The following is a 27,224-nucleotide window of genomic DNA, read 5'->3' as shown; positions in this document are numbered from 1 at the left end:
AGGAGCAAGTGCCCTAACAAAGAGGCGGGGATAAGATGACATCAGTAACTTAGTTTCTCTCCTGTTCCTGAGTTCCTCAGACAACAGGACAGGCTAACTAGAGGGAGGGAATGGGGTCACATAATTCAAGCATGTGGAGATTTGCTCTCTCATTTTCTTAAAAGAAAAATAACTGGCTTCTGCGGCCATTGCATACCCTATAGATCCAAAAACGAAAATGGTCCCTATCAGTTTAACTATTGTTTTGCTGTATAGAAGTTATTAGTGCAGCCACATTTGAAAAATAGCAAAGCTGAGAAATAGCACTTAGATGGCCATGTTTCTAGTGAATGTGAGAGAAGGGAGCAAACAAATGAATACTAACATCTCTACTACAGCTTTCTGGCCACCAAATAATGATGCCACATTTCCCTCCACATACGAAGTATTTGCTTCTGTTTTCCCAATCTAGAAATGGAGGCAACCCCAGATCACAATCAGCCACTGCCATGTATTCTATAGTCCGTGTTCTCTGGATGGTACTGAAGCTGCTCCCAGGCGGTCAGAGTGATCACTTCTGCCGATCAACCAGGTAAAACCAAGTTTCTGCTGTCTGCACACCACAAATGTAGTGTACAATGATGGAGCAAGGAAGGACTAGCAGCTGTACAAATGGTAACTAACAGAGGAAAAGAGCGTGAGAAACACAAACCATTGGCTTTGTGGATTGCCTAACAAAGCAAGTCAAGGAGCTTCTCCAAGGCACTGAAGAAAGTTCCTTATGGGAACCATGGCATGCTCACAAGAGGAACACTTTTCCCACATCTGTTTGAATGTCTGTTTTGTGGTTTCAGGGTTTGCTTTGGTTTGGAATGCATTTTTCTTGCATGTGTCCTGCCTTTGCATCACAGAAGGTTTTCCTGTATCCGTTATTCTCTATGGCTGTATCTAACGTGGGTTCGGTGCTCTTCCTTTCCCTTGTGACTAGGGAACACCAGAAGTCCACTTCCTGTGGATATACATTTGGGGCCTCAAGGACTATTTTAAGAATGGGTAAGTTACTAACTGTAGGCTCATGGTTTTTTTGTCAACATGATTTTCCTACAAACCCAGGTTTCTGGTAAATCTGCTTCCTAGTAACAAAATACAGAGAAAAATCACAACTTGAACATGGTTCTTAACTTGTTTTGTTTCCTTTCTCCACAGAATTTCAAGGGCATCTGAAACAATACACAGAGCATTCAGGCCATTACATTTATTTCCCAGCATTTGGGAGGGAGAAGCTGTTGAAGTTTACAAGTACCCCAGTTCCTTTCTATCCTTGCTACAAACTGCTGAGTCCCTGCCCTTGTGCTGTCTGGTTGAAGTAGCTGAGGCAGCTACACTCAGCGACATTTTGGCCATTTCCAACCCCTTTCCTTCCAGCGACAAGTGGAACCAGCACATGGTCTGCCTTCCAAACACCAAAGTGACAAGGTGATGAAGCTGCTTAGCCAAATACAGTTACCTTGGAAGAAAAACAGCCAGGACTCTCCCAGAATACTAGGTGCAATAATACGGAGAGCAGATGCATTGCAAATTCTATGATTGCTTCAAAATCCCTACATCCCTAAATGACTTATAAACTCATTGAGGATAGTGATTGAGTCTGAAAGTCTCTGTATATCTGTAACAGCCCAACACTGTTCAGTCATCTTATTCATTGGTGTTATATGTAAATGCCTAGGAATAGAAACATAAATTATTTTTTACAGGTGACTGAGATCATTTTTAACACTTCTACACAATTTTTCTCATTTTATAAATTCATGCAAGATAAGACAGAAAATTATAACACAACTTGATATGGATCTGGAGGGTAAAAAACTCCTACTGTGCACATTTCATGGGTACTTGTGGATGACTCTTTATTCATTCACACAAGTAAACAGTCATATGCCAAGCACTCTGTGTCCAGGATACATTGTATGTGTGTGTGCATGTGTGCGGTTGTGTGTATGTGTCTTTGTATGTACATGTGAGTGTGCATGTGCTGTGTGTATGAATATGTATGTGCTTACGCACATATGTTTGTATGTGTGAGTGTGTGTGTGCATGTGTGTGTGTCTCAAGTGTGTATGAGTGCTTAGTGACTGACCTTAAAGAGCATATTATAAAACAAAGTAGGAAACAATGATGTCTAGCTGCAACACATACATCCATCAGTTCATATTGTGATCCTTGGGAAGACCATCAAAATATGCTACAGAACCTCTGTAGAATGAGACTTTACCCCCACTGAGTCCTTAGATAGAGTTCAGAAAAATCTTAATGTTGCTCAGCAAATATGAAGCTTTATCTGGAATGTTATATAGGTTATGCTTCCCAGTGATCTAACATTTTGGCAAACAGCCAGTTGAATGACAACATTACATATCAGTCCAAAATATTCCATTCTTAAGAACCACAGGGCATCCAGAGAACAGTAAGCTACACAACAAGACACAGTTTCTGCCAACACCCAAATTACCAAGGCAAGACTCTCCCCTGAAGTCACTAAGCCATTTCAAGCAACCTAAGATTTTAAACTAAGACTCTCAGAGTTTAGACATATCTACACGACTCTGATCCCTGGGTAATTACAAATCAGAACTTGATGTTTTGATTATAACTCTGAAAGATGTATCAACAGCCCTTCAGATGTAATCAATGTCTCCCTTTACATGTCCCTGTGGGCAGTAGTTCAGCTTCAAAGTCAGTATCAGTTTTTGTCACTGGTGATGAATTTGATTGAGGTCCTGATATTGATGGAAAATTTTAAATTTAGAGGATTTTGACATTAATCAAGAGGAATTTTGATCTGCTATGTCAATATCTACTGGGTATCAATGAGATGACAGTATTTATGTCAGAGTCAAAGGGAAAGTTGTCAAATCACAGTGTTTGAAATTGTTCTAAGGGGAGTGAAGATCATTGGGAAGCAGTTTCTAGCCATAGCTGGGTTTACACATTCTGAATGGTTAATAAATTTGAAGATATATTTTCAATGCACTACAGTCTTGTATTAGGATCTTCATCTAAGTCAAATGTGAAAAAGACTAAATTTACATAATTACGCTGAAATTCCAATGACTCAGTAATGTCAATATTAATGAAATCTGATCATATGATACAGAAGCATAATAGACTTGGAATTTTTCGTGCAATTGATTATTACAAATACAATAATGCCCCACTGAGAAAACAACTGTCTTAGATAGAATTAGGTAGAAATCTATCACTCAGAGTCATGCTTTCTCAGACAGGATATGCAAAGTTTAGTTAGTTGTTCCTTTCAGATGGATTGTGCTGTTTATCTGCCTATGTTTGAATCTGTCAAGGTTTAGTAAGGGCTCCCATTACCTTAAAGGTCAAAGCTTACCAGACAGGACTGACAACTATGTAAGTTGTTCACTAAGTAATAATAAGAAGAAAGTGCTAAGGGACAGACAAAGCTCCATCAGGGAAGACCCAGCAACCTAAACACTGAAATCACAAAGGAAATACTGTAGAAATTATCAATGCTCAGCTTTCACAAAAACCCCAGAATTGAAGAATGAGGTTTCCGTAGTTGAAGTGGCTGAAGTCATTCCTCAGGGGAGATAGCATTTCCATGCTGGTGATGGGGTTTCTCTGCCTAGAGGATATATTCTGAGAGAGATGGGAAATACAGACCAAGGAGAAGCAATATCTGCTACCTGAGGTTTTCCTCTCTAAATGGTGCCCCAGTGAGGCTGCTTGTATAGAAAGAAGCCTGTCACTGGATTCTGCTGCTGTGATAAGAACAGCCAGTGGAGTGATAGTGTCTACAATAAGCTCAGAGGAAAGGAATAGTAAGAAGAAAGGCCTCCCCCATTGTCAGACTCATAATCTACTGCATGCACCAGCTAGACATGCCATCCAGCAAAGCCACAGTGAAGTTTACAGAGCCCAGCAGTAGCATCAAGGAAACAAAGCACAGCGCAGAGAGAAAGGAGTTTAGTAACCGATGCACAGCCTTTGGAAATCATTTATATGCCGAGCTTGAGATAACCTTCAGCTGAATCTTCCCGAGAGTCTTAATTATGGTCCCAAGCACCCAGTTGCCCTCTGCTCTCAAGATGACACTCATAATCAGGAAGGATGGAGGACAGCTGTTTAAGGGACCAATTGTATGTGTAATTCTAAGTCTCAGCCTTTATGATGGCTCCATAATTTTCTTATTTTTTAAAATAAGTTATGTTGGATATAGGATGGCAATAGTTGGCCTAACATTCCAAGAGTTATCATCCACAATTTGGAACCTATATGTAGTAGGTAGCTGTTCCAGCTTTGCCCTGTAAATACTACCCCCAGAGGCTTGTGGTAACTGTCACGCCTACCTATGGTCTGCCCCAAAGGCAGAGCCAAGATGGGAAGCCTTAAGACCTGAGATCCAGATGTGCTGGCTCTCTTGGCTCCTGGTGATCCTGGATGCTGGATGGTAGACTGAGCAAAGTTCTCCAGAGAACACCCCTGGACTGCACTTCACCTCTCCCAGATCCTGTAACCAATCCTTTTACTTGTTGTAAATTACCCCAAAATAAACCCCCCTTTTAACTACATGGAGTTGCCTTAAGAAATCCCACAATACCTCTACATTGTTTCAACAGCAAACAAGGCCCAAAGCCTGACAAACAACCTCTAAGCTGAAACAATTAAGATATTTGATAATAGCCTAATGTACCATTTTTTCAACTTTCTTGTGTTTACCATATTATAATACTGTTCCTGATACTGCAAATGAAATGGATGTCTGTTTTGAATTAAGACAAATATAAAACTTTCATGTCTATAATTTCTTACATTTTGTAAATTACTAAAAATTATTGGTTTGGGAAAACATTCCAAGGAATCCATAAAAATTGAGCATAAGCCAACTCCATTATATTCATGACTGCCAAACCAACTTCCACAGTGCAGAGATATAGCAACCCTGTGCTAAGCAGAGCAAAAAAAAATCTACTTAAAATAAATATTAATTTCTATCAGTTTCTAATAAGCAGCTTCCAGTTGACGAAACCCTAATCTCTTAACAAAGGCTTGATCTTGTTCTCAACACTCAGAAAGGAATTATTTTATCAACAAAGATCAATGGAGTTGGAAATGGATTTCATAAAGATTATTTGCATCACTCCCTGTAATCTTAGCAGTGAACAGTTTCTGGTAATGTTTCTCAGTGTCAGTATTGAGGAAAATAATACACTCTACTCATGAAATGTATATCAATATAGCTTGATAATATTGAAAAGTGGTTCTTACCTATTGACATCCCAGACTTTACTAGTCATATCCAGTGAGGCAGAAGCCACAAAATCACCACCAGAGTGCCATGTGCAGGACCATACTGCGTGACTGTGTCCTTCAAAGGTCAATATGCATTCATTTTTTGCAAGGTCCCATAATTTAACTGTGGAGTCACCACTTGAAGTAGCCAACTTGTTGCCACTGTTTTCAAGAAAACAAGAAGACAATTTGTTTAAAAAACAATTCATGTTTTTCTCTGAACCATGTGTATATTTATATATACTTATAAATATATATATATATTTATACATATATATATACTATTACAAGAGATGTGTGCTTAATTGAGGTTTGTTTGCTTTAGTTACACACTTGAATGGCTAGACTTCATGATAATATTTGAGTCTACACAATTATGTACTTTGATTGATTAGGAATTCATACTATGAGATAAACTGCTAATGTGTACTTTTTAAATTAGATCTTCTAGAGTGCTCCTGATTAATTTACCAACACAGCACTTTCCTTTTTAGGCTGAGTTGAGTTCAAGGTTATGTGTTACACTATGTGAGAAGGGAGACTTCAAAATGAAGACTGTCTAGATGTGTTAAGACCCTTCAAAAACACAATAGGGAGAAAGCTCTTGTCATTGACCCTTGTCACACTGATTAAATTCTTCAAGAAGATGAGGGATAAGGCAGGGGTTTTTTGCACTATATCATTAAAAATGAGAATTTTAAGGTACTGAGTAATTGATGATGAATCACTGGATTTTTTCTATTGAAGTTATTAGAAGACATTTTCAAAGCCATGGCATTCAACGAATGGACACTATATCCAGTTTAAGGAAACAGTGCTTGTCAATGATCAGGAGCAGCCGGCTTTTCTGGGGTATGGGGGCAAAATATCAGCTACAAGCAAACTACACTTTCATCATCTTTGTGTGAGTTGACCTTGAATATTCTTTGTGTTCCCTTGGTAGCATCCACACACTGAATCGTAATGGCCTCTGCCTCAGCCTGTTTTTTTAATCATGGAGACACATCTTTTCTCTGTGTTCTTAGCATCATGCTTGGCTAGTTGGGGTGCTCAGAAAACACTTCAGAATAAATAAGTAAAATTGGATGAATGTGTGAATAAAGCCACACTATGAATAGAGAAGGAAAGTAATCTACTGCCACTTTCCTAAACCAGCATGATTCCTAACTACATTCTAAATACTAATCTTTATTTTCACTGGTAAGTGTAGACCTCACCGTTTATCAAGGAAGCTTTATTTTGAAGCAGCAGGAGATCATCACAGAAAGCCACACTAGTCAAAATGTGGAGAAAAAGTGACAGATTTATGTCTAGCCTCAGTTGATATACCAACAATACAATGTCTGTACCCAAAACTCAGGGTACATTATGGAAGAGGGCACAGAAATATTGTAAGAGCCAGAGGACCAGGAAGTCTTCTGTTAGATGGTGTCTTCTGCATATAACAGGGAGTGGCATCCATGAAATCTCAACAACATGGCTGCCTAAACAAGATCTCAACAATTCCAATAAGAGTTGACATACCATTGTAGATAGGGAAAACCTGAGCAGCCTCACCCCTAGATGAAGAGCTATAGGCAATTAGCAACTCCTGAAAATCTTCCCCAGGGAAGATCCTTGTGATTGGTTATTCCACACCAAGGAGCAGCCCTAGAAACATGTACATGCAGGCAACACTGGATAGAATCAACAAGTTACATGTGTAGGTTTATTTCTTTTTAAGTATATATAAAAATAACAGCTAAAGAAGGAGAGGCTATGAATTTGGGGGGGAGTGTCAGACACAGGAGGTGGGGAGAGACAAAAAGAACATGAGGAATGATGTAATTATATTTTAGTTAAATTACAAAAAATGTCAATATTATGAAAGGCATTTGATTTTTAATAGTGAACTTTTTTATTTTAAGTGGGCCACGGAAATTTCATTTGTACAGAGGAAATAGCCAGCTCTGTCAGGGAGCTCTTGAAATGCTGCAGGCATGGTGGATTATATGGACTGAAGATATTCCCACTAAAGTCAGAAAGGACATCTACTTACCTTTCAATTAGCAGAGCCGAAAATTGCCATAGGACAGTCAGGGTTTCACAGTTAGAAAGAAAATAAATATACTCTTTGCTTTGTAGCAACGGTTTGTTCATGCATGTTCTTGTCATTTATACTCTTAGTTTTCAGTATTGGACACCAAACAATAAAAAAATACATTTATCTAAAATAGTTAAACAAACATAAAACAATTCCTTTCTTTTCTCGAACCTGTTTCTTACGTGTTAGCAGGCTATTAGGGTTCAAAGTCTTGGTCTAGGAGAAGAATTACTGTTGAGTTTTTTGCCTGTAGCTGAAGAACTCTCCACACAAATTTAATATACTTCTCTTCTAATTTAAAATACAACTGGGATGTTGTACTGCCATTTCTTTTTAAGTATCACAAGCTGATATTTAATAATAAATACAAGTAATATTTAAAGAAGTTTTAAAAATTATAACTCATGGATGTAAATACTTCTAAATAAAAAGAAATATAAGCCTGAATATTCTTTTAAAATATTTTTATGCTTCAAAATATGTGTATTAAAATATAAAACACAGTATACTTTTCATTCTTGTGAAGATAGAGGACATTCCTGAGGGGACTCTGTGTGTGTTTGTGTGTGTGTGTGTGTGTGTGTGTGTGTGTGTGTGTGTGTGTGACAGAGACAGAGACAGAGAGACAGAGAGGGAGGGAGGAAGGGAGGGGGAGAGAGAGCATGTGAGACAGGGGTATAAAATACAGTCTCTCAGTGATGTAAGTTAGCATTTCTCCAGCATCTTGCCAAATCCCCAGGGGCAGCGAAAACCTTCCAAAGAGCAGGCAAGTATGTCCCTCCTTGCTAAGATCTATATGCCAAAAGTCTTAATTCCCAATGTGTTCACATGTAAAACATAGGTGTGCCACTACATGTGCTAAAACCACAGGATGAAGAAATTTACACTGAAAAGGTGATAGCATGCAAATGTTCAGGTGACTCATTTCCTTCAGGTGCTAAGCACAGGGATGGGAAAAAAACAGGGACTTTACTTTCTCCTTCTTTTGTTTTTCAGATATTATGTGTGTACGCCACTGTGTGTGTGTGTTTCTCTCTCTCTTTCTGCGTGTGTGTGTGTGTGTGTGTGTGTGTGTGTGTGTGTGTGTGTGTGTGTATGTGTGGTGTTGGAGGAGGTGAGTTGTTGGGAGTGGGCTTTGTGGTTTTAAAAACCCGTGCCAGGTCTAGAGTCTCTCTTTCTCTCAATGCCTGCTGCCTGTGGATCAGGATGTAAAGCTCTCAGTGCCATGCCTGGATTTTTTTTTTTTTTAAGTAAGTATTGCCTTGGTCATGGCATCTTTTCACAACAATAGAATATTAACTAAGACAGATGTGTACATGTGGTAGTTTGAATAAGAATGGCCCCCATAGGCTCATATATTTGAATGCTTAGCAGGAGTAACACTACTTAAAAGGATTAAAAGGATTGGGAGGTGTGGCTTGTTGGAGAATGTGTGTCACTGGGGGTGGGTTTTGAGGTTTCAGAATCCACTCAAGCACAGGCACAGAGTCTCTCTCTCTCTCTCTCTCTCTGTCTCTCTCTCTCTCTCTCTCTCTCTCTCTCTCTCGGCTACTGCTCCAGTGCCTGTATGCATGCTCCATGATGATAATGCTGGGGCCTGCTTACTTATCTCATTTACTCCGATGTTGGAGCCAATTAGGTTTCCTAGTGGCTGTACCCAGCAGGACTGCATGGGCGGTTGATTGGACCATGGATCTGGGTACCAGGTGTTTGTAAGGGTGTGACAACAAGGGGGAGGTCTTTTGCTCCACCCCTTGGCATTGTTATAAATAGCCCTTTGGAATAAAGCTATGAGCCTGTTTGGATAAGGATCCAGGCCCACTTGAGTCTATCCTGTGTTTTCTCTCTCCCTCTTTTTCTAACTAAGTCTCTTATCCCTCATTCCTCAAGAGTTCCTGGAGTAAATAAGTGTGGGGGCTGGTCCACCACACTAAACCTCTGGAACTCCAAGTAAGCCACAGTTAAATATTTTGTTTTCTAGGAGTTTCCTTGGTCATGGTGTTTCACAGTTTATAGCAACTGTAACCCTAAGATAGTACAGGTAAAATGTGTTATTTTCTGTTTTTCTCAGATGATAAAATGTTTATATTTGTAACACCCAGTTTTAGAATTTAAATTAGAAAAGTATTCAGACATTTGTGACACATTTAGTATAAACCATTTATGAGAGCCCTCAAACATTAAGGTACATTAGGGAAGAAATGTCTGCAAGTTTCTTATACTCGTCTCCTTTGATAAAGAGCTATCAGATCGCTTGCAGAATGAGTGAATTCTCCACTGGGACAGGATAAATCAAGCTCAGTACACATCTATACAAAGAATGGTCTTTGTTGGTTTTCTGAAGTAAAAAATTCCCCTTGTCCGAGTGTTTTTACTGTAGTTTTCAAATGACATGCCTTGCTGTCACTAAAATCCTAGAAACAATCTAGAATCACAAAGAAAATGAAGTAAAAAGACAGAACCGTGAGCAGACTGTACAGATTCTGAAAACAGGAGAGGCCCGTGGAAGAACACCTAGGCCTGTGTCCCAAGGCTTGGTGTGCGTGCGTGTGTGTGTGTGTGTGTGTGTGTGTGTGTGTGTGTGTGTGTGTGTGTGTGTGTGGCGGGGGCAGATATGGTAAAAGACTGGGCAGAATTCAAGAATGAAATAAACAAAGAAAAGAAAATACCTTTATGACAGCAATAAAACCCCAGGAATGTTCATAGTGTTGTTTTGCATTCAATACAGTGGCTGAACCTTAAGCAGCTCTCCCAACTGGCAATTGCAACCACAGCTATCAGCAGTGGTTCAGCTGTACAGACCACAGCCAGGCAGGAATTCTGTTCCCTCAGGCACTGGCCCTCTCATGGCTCCTAAAGGGAACTTTATCTAAATCTCTATCCTTCTATAGAACTCAGGATTCAAAGGTTGAGGTGAAATCCTACTAGCTTAGAGGGGTGAGTAGCAAGTAGCTCACCTTCTCTCCTTACTACAGTCACCAGAAAAAGAGGCCATCCTTCTGCTCAGCCCACCCTCACTACATTTAGTTCCTCCCTCCCACTTCCTGTCAGCTAGTTGCTCAGCCTCCTGACCCCAGGTTAATTTTATTTAATCAAATAAATGTAGCATATCTTTGCATCATTAGCAAAAGCAGCAGAAACAAATGAAACACATCTTTACACAGTTAAAATAATATTCCATAAATTACCATTGAATTCTCTTCTGTCTATAACACGTGGTAAATTACCATTGACTTCTTTTCTGTGGGACTCTAGAAGCTTCCTTTAAATGTTCTGACACTCAGGGGAGCAGCAAAGAGGGATGGTTTGAAGCACAGCATGGAAAGAGAATAACCCCCAGACTAAGATATCTAGCTTTCTCCAAAAAATACCACCTTTTCCTGGGATATTTTGTTTAGAGCTTTGGGGTCCCCTCACTCAGTTGCTTAACCACCTTCCATTTTCTTTTCTGCTCAACATTGAGATTGCATTTAATACAATAAGATGTGTTTAATACAAGAATACAACATGTCAGTAACAAATCCAGTCTTCGAGACATATCCAAGTACATATGAAGACAGACATAGTCAGTCTTCATATGTATTTGAGTTTGCTCTGCATGCTCTCTTATTCCTGGCTTTGTTTCTTTTTTAACCAGAAGACTTCATAAATGAGACACATGGGCAAAAGAGCAACAGCCTATCACAAGGCCTGTACACAGCATGAACATATATAGAATGCAGTCATTAGGTTTACTCTGATAAATGCTCACTCTTCCTCCTATTATAGATAAAACAAGCCTGGGAGCTACTATCTAGGTCTTGTTCCTATACCCACTATAAAATCAATTCTAAGCCACGTATCTTGTGGAGAGTAGGAAAGACAGAGAAATGGACATACCCATAATTCCTTATCATTGTATTGAGTGATAAGCTGCTTATTTTACATGAATGTTCTTTTCAGATTTCTTTCATTTTCATGTGCATGAGTGTTTTGTCTACATGACTATCCATGCTGTACATGGATACCTGGTGACCACGGAGGTCAGAAGAGGGTGCTGGATCCCCTGGAACTGAAGTTACAGACTGTTGTGAGCTAGCATTTGGGTGCTGGGTGTTGAATCTAGGTCCTCTGCAAGAGTAATAAGAGGTCTTAGCCAGGCGGTGGTGGTGCACACCTTTAATCCCAGCACTCGGGAGGCAGAGGCAGGTGGATCTCTGTGAGTTCGAGGCCAGCCTAGGCTACAGAGTGAGTTCCAGGACAGGCTCCAAAGCTACACAGAGAAACCCTGTCTCAAAGAACCAAAAAAAAAAGAGTAATACGTGATCTTAACCACTGAGTCATCTCTTATGCCCTGGGTGGCCCTCCTCCACTCTAGAGCATACTACTGACTGAGGAATTCTATTTGTAGTGTATGCAGTGAAAAAAGAGATCCCAGTGAAAAACTGGTGTATTGATATGGTACAACATTTTGTATAGTAAGACATCTCACTAAACAGGACAAAAAATCATAGAATTAGAAATGTAATTTGTAATTCTGTTCCTATTTCTGTTTCATATCTTGTATTGATGCCATTGTTTAGGTTGTAAAAGGAAAAGGAAAGCTTATAGGCTGGTTTATTTAACTTTCAACAGAACAGGACTGATGACACTATGCTGGAAATAAGATAAACAGGTTCTAGAATTCCCTTCAAGATTTTAAAAACTAAAATATTTAGAATTTATTTAATTTTGCCTTTTGATTACAGTAGACATTCTCCTGAGTAGTTTAGGTCATTAACACTTGTGCATATATGTGACATTAAAATAAATTTTCTAGTAAAGCATAAACTTGTCTAGTCAGAACTTTTTGATATTTATGCATAGTTAAAGTCTATTTTCATTTTCTGGCTAAAAATTATTTGGGCTATCTGAAGACTATTACATTTGAAAATTTCTTTTCTTTTAACAAATGCATTATTATTATTTAAGAATTATTTATTATAACATAGCAGATAAAAGAAAATAATCAACATTTAACAGATTCTATAATACCCATCTTTTGTAAAACAAAAGATATGAAGGATATATTTACTTTCTTTTTAGAAAAACTCAGCTAATATCTAGCATTGTGCCTAGATCCATGGTTCTCATAAAGGGGGGCTAAACCAGAGAGACAAAGTCTTTGTTCTCATGAGGCTTGCCTTCCACCTGAAGAGGGAAATTAGGTAATTAAGTAAATGACTTAGTAAGACCACTTCAGAGGTATGCTGTCCACTGTGTAGAGAGCATAAAGTATCCACTGAAGAGAGGAACTGTGAGCTAAAAGCAGAGCAGAATCAGGCAGCAGCTCAAGAGACAGAGTTAATTTTTCCGGAAGCGTAGGGCACAAGTTCTAGGTACAGGCACTGAGGCAGTCAAGACTTAATCAAGGGGAACTGAAGGGGAGTGTGGCATGGGGTGAGTGAGGGTGGAGAGAAGGGTGGAGATAAGAAGTGGTGGCCTGAGAAGTAGGAGGAGCCAACTGCAGAAGTCTTTGTTGGCCCTTGGTCATAAAGATATCTGAAAGGCCACCTAAGTGCTGAGATTTGACGCAGGAGGTTTATTGATTCGTGGACCAGCTGGCAAAAATGCTGCAGGTAGAATGCTGGACAACTCAATCCATCTTCCCTTGCAGTACCAGCATAGAAAGCCATCATCCTGCAGGGCATCTATGGAACCTGTCCAGCACTAGGAAGCTGAGACGTAGTGCTTCCAGAGCTTTAGTCTTTCCTCTTCTTTCACCTCATCACAGGGGGAAATCTACATTGAACCAGTTTGAAAACCTCTTTAAAATTATATCTTCAATACTCTGATTCTCTGGTATTGCTTTCTTTTTTCTCTCTCTCTTTCTTTCTTTCTTTCCTTTTTTCTTTCTTTCTTTCTTTCTTTCTTTCTTTCCTTTCCTTTTCTTTCTTTCCCTTCTTTTTCTTCTTCTCTTCCTCCTCCTTCTTTTTCTTTTTCATTTTTTTAGCATAATCATAGCCATTTATTATTTTTAGTCCCTAAGGACAAGGTCTGTTTCTTCATGTTAGTAACGACCAGCCATTTGACTATGCCTTTTGCATGCTAAATTTCCACAAATGTTTGATTAAATCATATTTGTAGAGATGTATTAAGGTATAATAATAAATATAATATAATATTATGTGATCAAACAAAAACTAAAATATCAAAATTGCACAAAACAACAGAAGGATTCCTAAGTGTATGAACGAGTGGGTCTTTGTTTCTTGTGTCTTCTCTTGTCACTGCTCTTTCTCTTGTCTGTAGCATTTCAGACTATCTTAGGAGTCTCCTTACTATAGCGCAGAGAGACAAGGAGGCACACCCTACCTGTGTCAGCAAAATGCTACTGCTGAAGCCATTGCTTGATACATGTCACCTAATAGCACCATGAGTTATAGTGTGGATTCAGGGATGAAATGCTTTGGGAGTTTCAGCTGAGCCACTGAACAGCTTCAGGCATTTCTTTCATTGGCAATGGGAATCATTAGTGAGGTCATAGTAGTTTTTCACTGAGAGAAAAGATTGAAATCAGTTTATATGCGTTGTGAATGTCAAGTCAACTTCTGTCTTCATTTTTATTTCATCTATCAAGCTATCCTACGCTTTAATTACCTCTCAAAAAGTTCATGTTTGAAAGAGTCTTATATTCTTTTGGATTTAAAATATAGCTTAACATTCACAAAATGTACCATCTTTTTAGAAATACAAAGATATAATTTTCTTCAAAGACTTCATGTACTAATTAGTTACATAAGTGTATAACCAATTAGTGTCAGTATTCCCTAAGAATTCTACCAAATGAATATAAAGGATGGAAGTGATGGGGCAGAGAATGGGCAGAAATGGCCAGGATCATCTTTAAAAAGTGACACATTTGAACAAAATTATCTATCTATCTATCTATCTATCTATCTATCTATCTATCTCTACACACACACAAGTATTTACAACATAAAAATAGGGGATTAGAAGAATGACTTTATTGTGCAGGAAATTATGGTATATTCTCAGATTTTAAGGTATTTTTTTCACTCAAGAAGAGAAGAGGAATAGAAAATTAGACAGAATGGACAAGCATCAATCAACTACTAAAAGCCTTTCTTGGAGTCCTATGGAATGGGACTCTGAGCAGGATGCCAGGAGGCCTTAGTGAGGTGTAATCAGGTGTTAATTTTAGGGGCAAGAAGGGCAGGCTTGCTACAGGAGCAAGACAGGAGTTGTGTAGGGGAACTATAAACATTTCTAATGTAGACTTGCATTTACTATTGAACCTAATTACTTTGATATCTGCTCTTTGCATATTAACAGTCATTTCTGGATGAGGGAAATGAGTCTTAAGAGCAGGGATCAGTCTCACACGTGTATTTCCCACTTAGTCAAGGCATTTTTCTGAGTCTAACTTGTAATACAGGCGGTGTGCTCTTCCTGCAATGAAAAGTGCTCCTGGGAGGCTGCTGCTTCTGCACCCGTTTTTGACCTCTGAGCTGAGTGAGTAAAATTCCCGAGTCGCAAAATTTTTCAATATACTCTCTTTTGACTTTCAGGAGTACATGGTAACCAAAAAATCGTGAGTGTGGCATCAAGTTCAAGTCTTATGAAGATTGATTTGACAATATATTCTAGGTCAGCAGAGACAGGATATGCTGCCCAACACCCACAGCTCAAAATAAATGTGGAATGGAATGCAATCCTTTCTCCACACTGCTGCCATGACCTGTTCACCAAGCTGCTTCAAAATAAGAACAATGAAGAGCCATGCCTTGTACAAACTTGAAGAGCATTCCAAATGGAATTAGGCACAGTATTTCTGGCGTGTGTGTGTGTGTGTGTGTGTGTGTGTGTCTGTGTCTGTGTCTGTGTGTGCGTGTCTGTGTGTCCATGTTCCTGTGTGTTTGTGTGTGTGTGCATACATGTAGAGGTCAGTGGTCACTCTCAGGTGACAGGATCTCTCTCTGGGGCCTGGGACTCCCTAATTAGCTGCCCAGCCATACCTGGGGATCTGCCTGTAGAGACAACAATTGGCAATGATTGTTATCTACCCCTACCTGGAAGGGCTAAATAGAAATAAAATCCTTTGCCATTGAGTGTTTGAGAAGTGGCTACTGGTGCAGGGCTCAGCGGGACTCTGGACCCACACCTGACACAGCCACTGTTGAGAGCTCTGATGAATAAAGACAACATCCCACCATGGTACCAGGACAAACACCGTCTCTGTTCCTGGAATCAAATTGGATGCTTTTTGTAATGATGATATCACAATGACAGTTTTTCAGAATTTTATAATCTTAAACCCAGAGAGCACTGAACTCCATCTAACTGAATCACACATCCCTAAATTTAATTAATTTTACAAATTATTCTATTTTTTTTTAACCACTCACTCTCTAAAATATCTTCTCTATTTCCTTCTCCAGCACTGGCTCTTCTTGGGCAAATTCACCCAGGGATGTTCCCTCTAGTATCCCAATCTTCCTCCGAGTCACCAAACCTATCTGTTTGGAAGAATCTATAAGGTTCAAGGACTCCCTTCTGCCAAGTTAGACTTGACAGAACTTACAGAGCATCCAATTTGATAACAGGAACAGAGACAGTGTTGCTCCTGGTACCATGGTGGAATGTTGCCCTTACTCATCAGAGCTCTCAATAGTGGGTGTGTGAAGTGTGGGTCCAGAGTCCCTCTGAGCCCTGCATCAATTGCTCCTTTTCAAATATTCAATAGCAAAGCATTTTACTTCTATTTACCCCTTCCAGGAAGGGGTAGTCTTGCCTCACTCAGACTTTTATTCTTGCCTCACTCAGCAGTTTATAGCAGACATTAGCAAAAGTCCCCCTGCTCTCTCTCAGGTATGATACCAATTCTCTTCTTGTTCTGCCATTGATAGCCCATTCACGTTCCATCCCTCCTTGCACACACTTGCTTTGTCGTGACTTCTAGGTTCCGTGTATGCACTGTGACTCCAGATACCTACCTGATGAGTTCACAAAGAACAAAACCATACACTTTATCAAGCATTTTCTCATCACTATATTGTGATCCATGCTCTTAGCATCATACAGGGGAGTGGAACAACAACTTCATTTCTTATCTCTTTGGAGGATTAACATCTGCCACATGCTGTGTATGCTGTTTCATCAGGTAGGTGTGTGTGTGTGTGTGTGTGTGTGTATGTTGCTGTGTGTGCAAATGTCCATGCATGTGCATGTGTAGGCCAGAGGCCATTTCCTAGAGTTGTTGCTCAGACATCATACACATTGTTTCTTTGAGGTGGAGTCTCTCCTAGGACCTGGAACTTGCCTAATTTTGACTTTACCTCCCTGGTGCTAGGATTACAAGTGTATACCATCATGCTTGTCTTTTCACATGGGTTCTGGAGATCCAAAGCAGATCTTCATGCTTTCATGGAAAGCATTTTACCAATAGAACTGTACCCACCCTATCCCAGCTCATAGCTGATTTACCTTTATTCAACAGCACATATATTTTCAACATATTATTTCAACCTTTTCCCAGTATCTTAAATCTTGGCATTAAATATAAAACTATATTTGATGCCCACATATTAAAATATGAGACTCATTTGATTTAACTCTCAAATGCAGGCATTAAATATCCTTATTGTTTGCTTCTCATGTTTCATTTTCAAATTATTTTCTTTAGCTTCATGTGAGCATTAGTCTTGTTGATGAGATCAGTTTATTAAACAAAAAAATGGCTCACTCTAATAAGAGCTATATTGCATTCTTACCCTGAAACTCCATTGAGCAATTAAGTTTACTAAGCCATTCTTTAGATACCTAAACACCATTTGTCTAACCTAAATGCCATTAATCTCAGCCATGATTAAATGTAGCTAATTTACTCTCCTGTCCCTCCAGTACTGCAGATGTACACGAGAACAAGAGCAATAGGAACATCCTGTGAATAATCAAATCCAAGGATATCACCACCATTGAACACTTCTCTGGTCTCCTTGGAGTACAATAGGTCCCAGCAATGAATGGGAAAGATGTAGCTATGACTAGGTAGGCATCTCATCTCATTACCCCACAATATCGCAAGACTTAATGGGCATATCAGAGAACCCATCACCAAGGCTATACCATTCACTAGAGATGGAAATTTTCTAACATGATAGGCAGTGAGTTTTATATCACCAGGTTCAGGTGAATCAAGTTTAATACTCTTTAGCTCTCCACTCGGGGTATATAAGGTAAAAATAGAGATAAGTAGCAATTAGAACTCATCTGCTGTAGTAACATCACTGTCATGTCAAAGCCTTGCTGCTTTTGACACATTTAGTTTTTCAGTATCATTATCAGTAAAAGACAAATGGTACCTCTCCACTGTGATTCTATAGGGCAGGTCAAACCAAGACTATATTCCAGAATGAGCACACTCTGAATATTCTCTTTAAGGACTTGTGGCCTGCACAGAACATACTGCTTTGGAGACTTTTCCTGTTTGATTTTTTTTGTGGGATCAGTAATGATCATTCCTACTTCCATGTTCCAGGAAATCTGTCTTGCATAAAAATTGGAGTTTACGACCAAAAGAATTGTGAAGTCCAACTATGTAGACTTGGAACATTACTTGATATAGGTAGTTATTTCAATGTTGAAAGAGGGAAGGAGGAATTAGGGCAGCGAGTTTTTACTGAAGCAAATTTTAGTTTTCAGAATTACTGTCTCCCCTATATTGAAATATACTTATAAAAATGTCTATTTTGCTGTACATAGGAATATTAGAAATATAAGCCTAAGGCTTTCTTGGTTCAGTATAATAATTACATATCTAGCAAATTTTTGAAGTTTTATTCTGTACTATAGTGTAATGTGTTAAGAAAATAGTTTACATAGGAATTTGGGCATCTTTTAAAGGATTTCACCTATAATATATATTTAGATATGTATCTTCTTCAATTCTTAAATATAGTATCATGAATATAGCAGTGCACTTTTTTTTTTTTTTTTTTTTGGTTTTTTCGAGACAGGGTTTCTCTGTGTAGCTTTGCGCCTTTCCTGGAACTCACTCTGTAGCCCAGGCTGGCCTCGAACTCACGGAGATCCGCCTGGCTCTGCCTCCCTAGTGCTGCACTTTTTTAACTTTGAAGAATCATGAACCTAAAGAATTTTGTAGATTTGTATTTTAACTGATATTTTAAGTATAAATGGTTTATACTTAATGGTTTACAAATGGTTTATTGTTGCAAAATACAACTTTCTGAAATTTCAAACAAGCTGTAAAATTGCTCAAGAATGAGAAACATAGCATATGAAGAGTGTGAGGCAAAATTACCGATGCTGCTGCCTTTTTGATAACAACTGATAATTCTTTTACTCTTTATATCTAAAAGGTTCTAAAGAAAAAAATAAAACACTAAAACAGAAATATAGTATATCATCCCAGATCACCCGTGTAAATAGTATTTCATTGTATATGGTGGATTGAACTCCGCTCATTCACTCAGGATAAGGTAGCATGCCCCCACTGTAGAAGTGAGGGAAAAAATAGTCTCTAATGTTCTGCATTTACTCTTCATTGGCATCACTGGGGACAAATGTTTTCATCCTGGACTCTTGGCCCTCAGCTTCCCAGGAACACGAGTTACATAATGGCAGTGTATTCTCAATAAAAAGAAACAGTGGCATTCTGACTATCAGAAGGTACAGCTGCAGGATTCTTCAAAATCTGTCTTAGAAAAGCAACTGCTGCTGTTATGTCCCTCTGGCCCATGGGGCCACTGTAGCAACAATGGCAACTTCACAACCATTATTGTTCATATGAGACCTGTGTCTTTAATGTGGCTTTTTCAACAAGAAGGACCAACAATCTTTGCCAGTTCATGTCTGGAAACAATATAAAATAAGATGGTTCAGGAATACCTTCCTGTTTTTATAATGCAAAGATGTGTTAAAAATATCTGATGCCGAGTTGAAGGATTAAAGGAACTGATACACAAGACTGCCACTAAGCCCATTGTATTGACAGACGATAGAACAACTTTCAACAAACAGATTGAACAGAGCAGCCATAATATCAAAATGGTCAGCTTTTTTACAATAGCATCAAAAATAAATAGGTAGATAGATAGATAGATAGATAGATAGATAGATAGATAGATAGATGGATGGATGGATGGATGGATGGATGGATGGATGGATGGATAGATAGACAGATAGATAGAATGAATTCGGGGTAGGCTTTCTCTTAGCTTTCCATGTCTTCTTCAAATTACAAGTTTCTTCTAAAAAGAGTAGACATACAACTATGAGTTTGCCAGGGTTGGCACATACTACAAAATAGTCCAGAAAAACCTTCAGTCCTATCATCAAGCCAGAAAGGAATCGTGGTCAAAGGAGACACAAGGAAAGATGATCCAACAGTGTCCCCACACTGTGAATTAGCTTGCAGATCCATCCTTCCTGTTCTAGGGCAGGAGTTCTTAACATCTGTCCCGGGCGGTTAAAATCACCATCTTGGAGGGACTTGGAGAAATGCAATCTCTCTGACCTGCTGCAAACCATCTGAATCAGACACGCTAGGACTTGGGACTTACATTCACAGAGAATTTAACTCTCACCACGGTTTTCTTTAAATATAATTTGGTTCATTTTTAGATCATATAGTTTGTACAATAGTTGAACCTCTTAAAAGACCCATCTGAGTAAATACTTAATGAATATATTAATATAATTCTAAGCATGCCTACCATCATAGAATTTAGCAATTGACCATTGGCAATTACATGCTTGCTTTTCAACAAACATACAAATACATATCTATGTCCACATGAGTCTACATTTGACTTAGATTCCTGTGTGACTACATGTGAACTATAAAGTGATAGTAAAACCATTCTGTGGTATTCACAATATATAAAACGTGCATTAAGCGTCTGAGAAGAGAGAGCATCCTAACTCTTGCACTAACAGTTGTCTTGAAAGCCTCTCTACAACTTAACTTTTTCACTATGGTGACTCTTTACATAACTTGGCTACAAAGCATATAAAGGTAGTCAAGGTGATGACAATCCTAAGGGATTAACGATCTACCTTGGAGGGACAAAGCGACAATACACTAATGATGAGAATAATTAAGACAAAGAATATATCACAATTAAAAAATATTTTAACAGTACCAAATTTTCCTGACTGTAGACATCCAATTACATGGCAAATTTGTTTGAAGCAATATTAGAATTTTGACAAAAATGTCATTAAATTGTGGTGGTACTGTGTTCCCCCAAAATATTGTGTACCCTAATAAACTTATCTGGGGTCAGAAAACAGAACAGCTACTAGATATAGAGGCCAGAAAATGGTAGCACACATGCCTTTAATCTTAGCATTTCAGAGGCAGAGTTCCGCCTGGATCTCTGTGAGTTCAAGGCCACACTGGAAACAGCCAGGTGTAGTAGCAAGAGTTTTTAATCCCAGGAAGTGATGGCAGGAAACAGAAAGGTATTTAAGGAGTGAGGACGAGGAACTAGAGCTGGTGAAGCTTTTAGACCTTTGAGCAACAGTTCAGCTGAGATTCACTCTGGATGAGGACTGAGAGGTTTCCAGTCTAAGGAAACAGGATCAGCTGAGGAATTGGCAAGGTGAGGTGGCTGTGGCTTGTTCTGCTTCTCTGATCTTCCAGCATTCACCCCAATACCTGGCTTCAGGTTTGTTTTTATTAATAAGACCTTCTAAGATTCATGCTACATTAAATAATTTCTGTGAAGAAATAAAGAAACTCAATGTTATACTGAGTTGTCCCAATGTAAGAAGTTATGAAAGGAAACCCTCCCTCAAGGCTTAGGGATCCATGTGGAAGAGCAGGAGGAAAGTTTGTAGGAGGCAGGGGTTGTGGATGGTTCCAAGGAAACAGTACCCCCTAGACAGGACAGGACTGATTTGCACATACAGACCCACAGTGAGTGTGGCAGTATGCATAAGACCTGCACAGGTTCAAGCCAGATGGGGTCCCAGTACTACAAGGGGAAAGTGGACATGGGGTCCCATCCCACACTAAAAAGCTGTTTGTAATTAATGCTGCTGGCAAAGGGAAGATCAGTTTTCTTTAATGGAATGTCTCTGCATGTATTAACCACAGTCTAAGGCTGCTCAGGAGTAGCTGACCAACACAAAACAAACTCCATGTCTTTAACACAAAACCAACTCCAAACTCCATGTTTTTCTGTGGGTTCCCCTTTTCATTTTGTCTTGTTTTGGTATTTTTTGTCTTATTGTTTTTTTTGTTTGTTTAGATTTTCATTTTTAGTTTGTTTTGGTTAAGGTGGGGTGGAAGAGGGGCAGAGGGAGAGAGGGAAGGAGGGAGAGAGGGAGGGAGAGAGTGGGACATAAATAATATGAAGCTGAGTGGGTAAAGAGATGGGATCTGGGAGGAGTTGGGATAGAGAAATTATGATAAAAAATACATTTTATAATTTTTTAAATAAATTTTTAATGGTTGCTTAAAAAGTTAAAAGGCTCATATGTGGTCTCCAGATTTGTGGTTCCTCTTGATAGGAAAACACATCAAACAGAGAACTGACAGGACTGTCCCATACCTTCTCAATGCAGTATCTTTTGGGCTTGAGACTGGGCAGGAAAGGCACTGTGGTAGACCAAGAAAAAGAGCAGACATAGACTGGTTCATTCTGAGCATGCTCACAAGATGCCTATTTAAAACTAAAGCAAAATGATAATGTGTAGTGAGAAATACAGCTGCAATGTGAGCCTGGACCTTCAATTGTTCAGATTGTCCCTCCCAATCTCAAGAATTTAAAATGGAAGCCAATTTTCAGTGAGTATTTTGTTTGTTTTTAAATTAGGATAAAGCTGTTGGTTTGTTTTATTATTTATGATACAAGATGGAATTATCATTACTGAACCAAGGTACCAGTGATGCATCATCTGTCCTAGCTGACAAGTGTTCACTATGGGTTCCACTAACTCCAGAACACTTATTTTTTTCTGCTCACATTCATTTTCTACAGATGATTTGCACAAACTTAGTAAGATTGTTTCCATTTGTACTTTTCTGCAATAATAACTGTTCAGAAAAATGTTCCAATCTCCATCAGTGGTGGGATAGAAACTGACTCTAATTAATTTCTTTACATGAGAAGCCTGGAGTTTTGTTTCAAGCAGCTTACAGAAGGATTTGTTTCTATCCAATTGGTTCTTAATATTCACAGGATAATCTTGTTTATATATTATAATATTTCATGTAAGTTCTCAATGATGTACTTACATTTAAGGGGCTTTTAAGCCTGGAGTAATCTATCCCATGTTGAAATGTATAAAATAAAAAAAATGTTACTTATATTTGCCTTTTAAAAAATATGATTTAAGTGAGGAGTCTTTCAAAGTGTATGATTTATCAGAGCAGAGTAAGTTAACTATAAAATTATTAAAGGATATCTTTATTGTAAGGGTCAACTTGTTCACTAAGAAGGGTTCAACATCTATAAGACAGCAACTCTCTTCTCCCAGAGCAATATAGTCACACCAACAACCCTTTGAAAAACTACTGTCACTATTAGTTTCATTTTGCTTGTTTTTTTTTTTTGTTTGTTTGTTTTTTTCCATTGCTGAAGATCAAACCCAAGGCCTTGTACATGCTGGGCAAGTACCTCATCATAAAGTGACTGAATGTTTTTTTTAAATAACATAAATATAATATGTCATATAAAGAAAATGAATTAAACAGAACAAAAACAAGGAAAAATGAAGAAAGTACAATTTATTAATATACACCAAAATTCTACCAATGAGCAACAACTGTACTCATTATTTACCAAAATGCATTTCTAGAATTTTTTTTCTGCACCTGCTTTCAGCAGGAAGTAAATGAAGACATAGAAATCAGTAAAGAGCTGACAGAATAGAGATGAAGGAAATTAAAATACAACCATGTTAACTTTTACGTTGCATTTTATCAAAATTGAAATCACACTACTTTCCTTTAAATTAATATTTTTCTAATAGTTGTTATTAGCTGAGTTCTGAGTTAAAAATGGGAAAAGTGTAAGAAATTTTGAGCTGATATTTTTTCTTTTACTCTAGTCTATGAAAAGATATGAAGATTCTAAATTGTTAATATTTTTAATTATAAGCATCACATGATATGATATATTGAGGATCCATCAACTCTGTGATACCTTTCCAGAAGTCCCCATGTTTGATAAGGAGAAAATATAAGACAAATACAATTTGAAGGTCATTTGACAAAGCATATTGCCAGCATTCTGCCCAGAATGCCAGGATCACCAGGGATTACAAGGAACACATCGGAGCCCTATGTGATGATGGTTCCCAGACGGGGTTGTGGAACACAAACAACACGGAGTCTGGGAAGCGTGGTTAGTTTCTATGAAAAGACACAGTTAAAAGTAATGTTCTGCTAATTTTACTAACTTTATGTAAGATTATTAATATTAGGTAAGTTGACTGGAACACGCCCCGGTCTAAAAATTATGTCAAAAAAGTTTAAAGTGGATAAAACAAAACCAACCAAACAAACAAACAAACAAAAACAAAAAATCATGCTTCACTTTCACACCACACCTGCCAACCCCCAACTTTAAAGCACACAGGAGTTTATGTTGTTAAACTCTTCATAGCAGATTCCGACAGGTGCACACTCCCCACTTTTTATAATGTACCCACGTAGCACACTCAGGTCTGATCATCATCATCGGCATTACCAGCCCTTTACCCACAGGTTCTCTCCTGTCTTTATCTTTAGTCTGTTTCTATGGTTAGAGAGCACGCTTGCAGACGTCTTGTTGTTTCCTCCAAGGGGAGCTCACACTCTTTACCCTCGACTTCTAGTACATTTCTGAAGTTTGTGATGCCATGGACATCCTGCTTCCTTCCGCTCACATGTTAGCCGGGCTCAGGCATTATCTCTTTTTTTTTTTTTTTGGTTTTTCGAGACAGGGTTTCTCTGTGTAGATTTGCGCCTTTCCTGGAACTCGCTTTGGAGACCAGGCTGGCCTCGAACTCACAGAGATCCGCCTGGCTCTGCCTCCCGAGTGCTGGGATTAAAGGCGTGCGCCACCACCGCCCGGCTTCAGGCATTATCTCTTATGGAATGTTCCGCTAACCCGTTGTCTCTGAGCTTCTACCTTCATCTGTCTAGGCAGATGCTCTCGTGTTTCCGGTACGACTGCTGTGTTCATGTTTCCTTCTATGAGGGTAGGCACATACATCTATATTTTTTCAGTCCTTTGCTATCTGGGGATGATTTGCAATGCTTGTGCCGATGTGGTGCACAGGAAGTAGAGTTTAACACTTTGGAGACAAGGCTCTATCATTTTCTGGCAGTCATGGCTGCTGCTTCTGTTTTCTCTCTTTGTAAATAATTTCTCAGCTCATTTGTGGATTTCTTTACAACTGGAGTTCCATAATTAACAAGGCTGAGTCTTAATATTGCTATGTCCTAAAACTTCCATTTTGATGTTTGCATTGACTTTCCATTTAAGGAAACTTTCAATGCATTTGAGTGTGTGTTTTTGTTTCGCGAAAATGATAGCAGTTCTGTGTTGGGGAATATTATTTTAAGGTGTGCTGCTTTTGTTTATGTTGCATTTGTTTAACTCTGTGAAACTGTGTTATTGCGCCTGTGTAAAACACCTGATGGTCAAATAAAGAAATGAATGGCCAATAGCGAAGCAGGAGAAAGGATAGGAGGGGCTGGCAGGCACAGAAAATATATAGAAGGAGAAATCTGGGAAAGAGAAGAAGAGCAGCCAGAGAAGGAGGGGGACTCCAGGGGCCAGCCACCCAGCTACACAGCAAGCCACAGAGTAAGAGTAAGATTTAAAGAAGTAAGAGGACAGGAAAAGTCCAGAGGCAAAATGTAGGTGGGATAATTAAAGTTAAGAAAAACCAAGCCAAGCTAAGGCCAAGCATTCATAATTAACAATAAGCCTCCATGTAAAATAGTAAAAAACAACCAACAACAGTTCTGTGTTGGAGCATTCTTCTCTCACTTTGGGTCTCTTCTCACTAGTGTTTACAATTTTCCTATTTTCTCTGTAGTTCAGGGACAATTGCAAGCTTCCTTGAGAAACAATTGGTTTTTGTTTTGTTTGTTTGTTTTGTTTTGTTTTTTGAGAAATAGTTTCTCTATGTAACAGCCCTGGCTGTCTTAGAGCTTGTTTTGTAGACCAGGCTGACCTCAAACTCTCAGAGATCTGCCTAACTTTGCCTCCTGAGTGCTGGGATTAAAGGCATGCACGCTACCACCCCGAGCAAAAATTTGTTCTGTATTATCTCTCACATTTTAAAATATTATATGCTTTATTTTAAAATCTTTTGCTTTCATGTGGTGAAAGTAAATTACTAACCTTATTAATTAACTAAAATTTGTCTTTCCTACTGGAGTTTAGTAGTCAAAGATGATTGTATTCTTTGTGTCTATGCCATTTTCATGGAGAGGGGTTTGGAAAGTGTGTGTGTGTGTGTGTGTGTGTGTGTGTGTGTGTGTGTGTGTGTGTGTGTGTGTGTAGTGATGGGTCTATATGAGTCCATGTAGTATGTATGCGTATGTGTGAATGTGTAGAGTATTTGTGAGTACATATGGGCAGGTGGGGGATCTGGATATGTATGTATATGGGTGTGTTTAGTGTGTGTGGATGTTTGTAATGTATGTGTGGGTTAGGGGTATATGGAAGGTCTAGGTGTGTGTAGTGTATTGTGTGAGAGTATTTGCTGATACATGTGGGTGTGAGGGGGATATGTACTGTGTGTATATGTAGTGTGTTTGGGTGTGTAGGTGTATATAGTTTGGGGGCATTGGAATGGAAGAGTCGGGGGGGATCTGGGTGTGTGTGACTATGAAGGAGTGTATGTAGAATGTGGTGTGTAGTTGGTATGTGGGTATGTGTGCAAATGTATTTAGGTGCAGAGTGTAGTTGGTATGTGGATATGTGTGGGTATGTTTGCAAATATGATTAGGTGCAGAGAAGCTTAACTGGATGATGTGTTTTTTTGTTATAGACAGTAGACAGGAGAGATATCTTGGAAAATTGTCTTTCTTTCATCCAAGCATGTATTTTCTAGAATAATGTTTTCTCCTGTGGCTGGGTTGATCAATTGGGACTTTCCACTGATACACATGGAGCTCTGGGAAATGAAGTCACTTCCATAATGAAAGTGGACTGTGGGAGGCAGCAGATTTCTGTTCTGAAGTCTTCCATGCTCCATGGCTGCCTTGTCTCTTCTTTAATTTATATATCTCCAAATTGTTGGTTATTGTTAGAAAGTCCTAATATTTTGATACTTTACTTCCTGAGAACATGCGAAGGATTGAGGAATTCACTGGAGATATAAACATCACAAAGAACCTTTTTATTTGGCTATGTTTATTAAAGCTTATGTCAGTATACCCAGATCTTAATTTTCAATAACTTCTGGTGAATTATTTTGCCATATGTTTCTATTTTTATTTATATTTAACCAGCAAAATTGACAAAATGCTGTCTGAACCACCTCAGTCTGCATTTGCTCTAAGTAATATATCAGTATTTTCTTTTTTCCTAAATCCCATCAAGGGTGGTGCTACCTTGATGCCATATTGATCAAAAGTATACATTCAGAGCCACAAATTATCAGTTGATTTTTGAGGAAAATTATTCATCTTATACATGCAGTAACTGTATTTGTTTGCTATTCAATTTTCCAAACCTTAGAAGCATTGAGACAATGAAGCAGAAACCAAATGTTTCTTCAAGGTAAATGACAAAATTTTATAGGGCAACAATTGAAAAGGTGATATTTAATGGGAATTAAAAAGGAGTAATCAATGAAGAAAGGGCCTTTCAGAAAATGCTCCTTG

The 27,224-nt window shown here is 38.6% G+C and overlaps 1 protein-coding gene across 6 annotated transcripts in view; it reads right to left on the bottom strand.

The window, feature by feature from the left end:
* Positions 1-27,224, bottom strand: part of Spag16 (sperm associated antigen 16) — an 830,413-nt gene that overhangs the window by 408,090 nt on the left and 395,099 nt on the right. For all 6 annotated transcript variants that reach the window (XM_052749769.1, XM_052749770.1, XM_052749772.1 and 3 more), the window contains one exon: positions 5,278-5,463. In XM_052749769.1, coding sequence (XP_052605729.1) covers positions 5,278-5,463 — 186 coding nt within the window. The remainder of the gene's footprint in view (positions 1-5,277; positions 5,464-27,224) is intronic.

The sequence above is a fragment of the Peromyscus californicus genome, unplaced genomic scaffold (assembly GCF_007827085.1).
Source record: "Peromyscus californicus insignis strain IS unplaced genomic scaffold, ASM782708v3 Scaffold_21__1_contigs__length_65335640, whole genome shotgun sequence".
NCBI lineage: Eukaryota > Metazoa > Chordata > Mammalia > Rodentia > Cricetidae > Peromyscus > Peromyscus californicus.
The sequence above is the reverse complement of the archived record's forward strand: the minus strand, read 5'-3'. Positions and strand labels throughout refer to the sequence as shown.